The 5,905-nt window shown below is 45.0% G+C and overlaps 1 protein-coding gene across 1 annotated transcript in view; it reads left to right on the top strand.

The window, feature by feature from the left end:
* T265_12816 (hypothetical protein) overlaps positions 1–4,774 on the top strand; it is a gene marked incomplete at both ends in the record, with an annotated part of 29,622 nt that extends 24,848 nt beyond the window's left edge. Inside the window, 3 exons of the mRNA XM_009165677.1 lie at positions 898–1,101; positions 2,042–2,288; positions 4,461–4,774. Of these exons, the coding sequence (XP_009163941.1) occupies positions 898–1,101; positions 2,042–2,288; positions 4,461–4,774 (765 nt within the window). The remainder of the gene's footprint in view (positions 1–897; positions 1,102–2,041; positions 2,289–4,460) is intronic.
* Positions 4,775–5,905: the final 1,131 nt, after the last annotated feature.

Below are 5,905 nucleotides of genomic sequence, written 5' to 3'. Positions count from 1 at the left end.
GTGAGTGTCGCGGGACACTCTCCAGTATAGCTCAATGGATCGCTGAGGTGCGCAAACCGTCACACCACGGTAAGGTCCAGTCTCTTCGTGACGGAAATCAGAAATCAGAAATCTGGCCTTCCTGATAAAGACCATTCGGCTTGTTCTTACCAGAAGGGTAGTATAAGGCACATACTGAAGTGTGTTACAGATGTTAAAAAAACAACTCGGCGTTTTAGGGCCGGATTGTGTCTACCGTCCCAGAAAAGGTATTTGGAACTTGCCCAACAACCTTCAATCTCTTTCAGAGTAATCTCTGCTTAGTTAAGCTGAGTTTCACTTTTGGACGGCCTACGACGATCTCACCTAATGACACGATGGTTGCACAGTTTGGCATTAGCTCAAACTCCTTTTTAAAACAATCCTGCGCTATTTCTGTTTTGAAACAGTTAAGCTAGGTGCGTCGTTAAACGGCTGTATCGTTCTAGGGATTCTGTGAAATCGTGACCGAGTGTATTGTGACCGTCACCAGAAAGAAACCTGCTTTAAATTGGCAATATGAACCGAAGCGTTTGGGGCTTCCGCTATTCGACGGGGCTAGGCTCTTTTTTGGAATCTTTTTGGAATCTGGGGTAGCTATCAGCAATAGGGATGAAATGTGTCAGTAGCGCTTTCTTCAAACTCCGGGACGTTTCTGGTCGCAAAATAAGCAGTCAATTTCTGGGTATGTAGGCGAATTTTTGTTCAGTTGGTCGAAACCTGTTGCTCATGGCAGATGAGATGTTTTGTCACCATTTCTAGCTCTAAAACTTTCCCACACAGCAAACCACATAGCGCTTAGCCTGTTCGGTAACGTTAGGACTATTGATTCATACTGCCTACCAATAATTCCCCTGATTCACGTTCCTTCTCTTGTAGGGTCAGCGACAAACGCTTCTGTTCTCAGCGACCATGCCCAAGAAAATTCAGAACTTTGCCAAATCTGCTCTAGTGAAACCGGTCACTGTCAATGTCGGTCGAGCCGGTGCCGCGAGCATGAATGTATCACAAGAAGTGGAGTACGTCAAGCACGAAGCTAAAATTCCTCACCTTCTTCAAGCGCTGCAGAAGACGCCCCCTCCTGTAAGCTATTTGGCTCCACAACTGCCGTTTTCCGATCTTGCATGCCAGTTTAGTCTGCTGTTGCTGCACAAATCAGATCACGAGTTGAAACGTCTGCGTGACGTGTTATCGGTGCACCATTGATTGGTAGAACAAATTTAAGGTAGAATCTTATCCACTGTGTCACGGATTACTGGACGAGATCACAGACAGTTTCATTCTACAAAATCCCCGATAGTATTCTATTTTTACCCTTTCGAACGCTAAAAATAGAACAGAAACCTCCGGCGAACTGTATTTGTCGTTGATGTAAGCTTCTCACATCTTCCAGCATCAGGAGCGCGAGGGTTTTCCATGGTAAGCTAATCGCAATGAGAATAATCCCATTCGTAGTTTATCTAGGAGTATGATGATTTCAAATCAGGTCAGACACGGAGGCATCAAGTATTTTCTCTCAAGCGGTCCATGTGTTAGCTAACCTTTCAAGGTGAACTTCAGACTTTCAAGGGTTTCCGTTGTGTCTGTCACTGATTAGCCACATTTTCTCATCAAGATCACTTCTTCCAAAAGCGTACTTACAGCGGCTTCGCTTTTATGCCGTACATACTACTCATTTTGCTGAATTTCGATATAATTAGGTGTCTCAAGGGATGCTACTTGCATAGAAGCAAACACAATAAGCGCTGAAAAATACGAAGGTCAGCGTATCGTGAACACCCTACTCCTGTCGGCTGAAGGCGTTTTTGTGATCCCATTTTCCTCAGGTGTTGAATTAGCTACAGGACAAACTTGAATACCCTCAACTGGATCTCAGTGTAATATGTGCATTCCTAGTCAATCTCCACCTAATTATTGACTTTCTGGCAACCGCGGACTATCTTACATATTTATGCTAGTTATACTGGTTTCTTGAAGCCGACCTTCACTACATTATTGCATTTCTCCCATTTCCGTCATCCAGGTCATTATATTCGCTGAAAGAAAGCAGGATGTGGATGCCATCCACGAATATCTTCTTCTCAAGGGCGTCGAAGCGGTTAGTATTCATGGCGGTAAAGACCAAGAAGATCGTGTGGCTGCTGTCACAGAATTTCGTGCCAAGCATCGCGACGTTCTGGTCGCTACGGACGTCGCTAGCAAAGGGTTGGACTTTCCTTACATCAATCACGTGATAAACTATGATATGCCGGAGGATATTGAGAACTACGGTAGGCTTGGCCTATTTTCTCTCTCGTTTTTATGCTCTACCTACCACTTAATGGATAAGTGTTCTGGAGGCAGGGTCTAGTCTCTTTCAAGGTGCACATCGATCTTTTTTGAAAGTCATCCTTTCTGTTCAACCTGCGCTCAGTTTCTCTCTTCCACTGCTATTCTCACCAAGCCTATACACATAAACTACTTAGTTCACCTTGTGTGATTGACCTCTGAGTGTATAACAGCGTTCCGCTTAAACCAGTAAATCACATCTCTTGCAACGCCTCTAATCAAAGCTGGTTAATCTGGGGCGAGATGACCTAACTGGTAAGAGCGCGAATTTACTGACCGGAAGGTCCGTGGTTCGAATCCGACCTCCACCTCTCGACTTCCCCTGTCTAGGCTTGGGCAACCTGGCAGTATCCCAGCCCTCGTGCTTCCTTCGGGTAGCATGGCAGCTAGGCACTGGAAGGGTGCTGCAGCTGAACGCTTGTCTGGAAACCAACGTGTTTGCACGCGTTTGTGAGTGGCATGGGTAGTAAGTTCGGAAGTCGTCCCCAAAACTATCACTAATGTGGCAGACACATACTTGGTAAGCATTTTTGAATCTTTTAGTTGACCGTTTCGGTAAATCCACCCGAGGTTTCTTTTGGCAGTATTCTTTCCGCAGAACGGCAATAATGTATTTCTTTGTCGTTTTAATAAGTTCGTTAGTTGAATTGGGAGAAATAAATAAATATCACTCTGGAGCAGTAGTTCACAAAGTTTTCATCTCAGGCCAACTTAGCTTCCTACTTTAGTACCATCGACTCCGTCGCTTTTTATACACTAAAACGAGAACAGTCTAATCGAAATACATTGGGTCCTGAAAAAACGAACGAAATACCTTTAGGAGAGAAGCCACTATATGTGATTGTGCAAAAATTCCCACCCAGCCCTAGTTTACTTGTGATCGCTTCGTTTCATCACTGTTCGAGACTATTAACCCCACATCACAGTTTTATAATGAGAAGGGATGAAAACTTACACTCCTAATGTTCGACATGGTAGTGATGACGTTTTCTTCTGTTTGATAGACCTGATGTCTCTTTTAGTGATTCTGAATTCCCGAGGTTTCAGAATATAAAGCCACATGCGTGAAATCATCCAGAAATTAGCGCGCTGGACTTACTAGGTTAAGGGCTAAGTGGGAACTTGTTCACCATTGTCGAGTGGTACGCAGAGTGAGGGGATGATAACGAATCGGTAGATGTAGTGGGGTGAGGTTGTTCTATGATGGGAAGGTCAAGCGAACAGCGTTCAGCGCACCACAAGTCGGATAAGCTGTAGTCGACCGGTTTCCATTCTATTTGAACACGCCACAACCTTAAAGACCGTATCGATACTTAACCATGGCAAACAACTTTCGTATTCAGCATTAGTTACGAGGTCATGGTCACATACACGAAAACCCTTGCCACCGAACAGTGATAATAGAATAAGTCTCCTTATACGAACTCACAGAGTCACTGCACCAGATAAAGATGTATGTGGATGTATGCAGGATGATGCAATATTGGTCCTGTATGGTGCGACAGGATAACTAGAATGATCGTTTTGCTAAATGGTACGAAAATGCGCTAGTCAAATACAAATAAGAGCATTTTCCTCCTACCTTACTACTGTTTCTTCTTGTCTGGCCTCGCTCTCGTCCTTGCCTTCATACAACCCTCTTTCGTCTCCCTATTGAGAGGCGCTGCTTTGGAATTGATCGTTGACCCGCTCTCTTAGCTGGGAAACAGTGTCGCACCGCCACTGCACTACCTACGCACTGATGGTGTCACCTCTCTTGGTGACGAAACGTTTGCGACCAAATTTCCCTACTCAGCAAACGAACCAACGGTGGTTTGTGCAACCAGAGCAATCAATATTTTCCCCCGAATGTTTTGGTGATTTAGGCTGGAATCTCCTTACCGTTCATTCCATATAACTGCTCGTAGAGCTTCTAGTATTATTCTCTTGGGTTCAAAATACAGCCTTGTGAATGGTGGTCTGCTTAGATAGTTCCGCACAGTTATTCGTCATCAAATTGCTTCCATGTTCCAGTTTTCAATAACTTCTGTAGGATGTTTTGTCTCTTGAAGTTTATGCAACTTATCTCTTCTTGTGCTCAGTCTCTGAACCTTAATGTGTTTTTTGGCGTGCAGTTCATCGCATTGGACGTACCGGTCGTGGACACAAACGGGGATTGGCTACCACGTTTATCAACAAATCGGTAGACGAATCAACTTTGTTGGATTTGAAACACTTGCTCATCGAAGCGAACCAGCGTGTTCCTGATTTCTTGGTCGAGTTGGTCTCCGCCACAGAGCACGAACTAGAGATGGGTGGCGAGGTCGGTTGTGCATATTGTGGTGGTTTGGGACATCGTATCACGCACTGTCCCAAGTTGGAAGCCATGCAGAACAAAGCTGCCAGAAGCCTGGGTCGGAAAGACTTCCTTCCTTCTGCAGATTATTGATCGGATCATCATCAAACGCCTGTACATTTGTCCTCCATTGGTTTTGATTTTCAGTCCCCACCCCCAATCCTTGAACATTTGTAAATACTTTGGTTTCGTACAAGTTTCTAACTGTGACTTGATAAGCTTTGTATATAGTTGTGGTACACCCTAGCCTTGAACCCATCAGGATTGTCATCAGTCAACAACTTTCCACTTCCGTCGATAACTTAGTTTTTCTAAGAACTTGGCATTCTAAAGCAGCATTCTCCAGCGTAGTCGGTATGTGCAGTTGAAGATGCGCGGCATGATGCTACTCACCTTAGTCACGCAGATATAAGACATTGATGAAAGGTTTTGACGGCCCTATGCATTCATTAATCATGAGCGATCGTTGTAGCAGCTGACTGACCGGTGGGTTCGTCGTTTGAGTCCAACCCTCAATATACCCACATCTGTCTAGTCTCTGGCCACTTGGCTTTATCCTAGCCTCCATGTCTCGTTCGCGTTACTCATTATCAATGCTCGAAATGATTGTCGTGTCTATATCGTATATCGTTCAGCTGTAACGCCCATCCGGTGCCTAGCTTCCATGCCACCCTAAGGAAGCACGAGGTCCGGCGTGCTGCCATGTTGCACAGGCCTAGACAGGGAAGTCGAGAGGCAGAGGTCGGGTTCGAACCACGGAACTTCCGATCAGTAAATTCGCGCTCTAGCCACTTGAGCCATCTGCCGTGTCTGAACGACTGTGTTTCTCCACAGTGCAGTGTCACTGTCCAGATGGTAAACTAAGCACTGTTTCGTCCGTCCTTACGGTCGGTTGTCATTCTGTTCTCCCATTTGTGACTGCTACGGTTTCCGTTGTTGGGAGGCTGGTGATAAGTCATAACTTTCCGTATTCTTATTATGAAAAGGCTCGGATCCAAGGAGATTCCAATTGCATTGGAAAAATTTTCAAGTTGGAAGAGATTAAAGCCTCTGTCGAAGGGTGGCTCACTCATACGGTATTGCCTGGATTCAACAGCAAATTTAAGGACATGGATCAGACGTGAATGAAACCAATCCTAACCAATCCTGAACGCAATGCAGTCGCAATTGTTTAAGCTTTCAAGGAGTTGGTCGTCCTTCACAGGCAAATGGTGGGAATTCATT

Source organism: Opisthorchis viverrini (genome assembly GCF_000715545.1).
Source record: "Opisthorchis viverrini unplaced genomic scaffold opera_v5_17, whole genome shotgun sequence".
Taxonomy (NCBI): Eukaryota; Metazoa; Platyhelminthes; class Trematoda; order Opisthorchiida; family Opisthorchiidae; genus Opisthorchis; species Opisthorchis viverrini.
The sequence above is the reverse complement of the archived record's forward strand: the minus strand, read 5'-3'. Positions and strand labels throughout refer to the sequence as shown.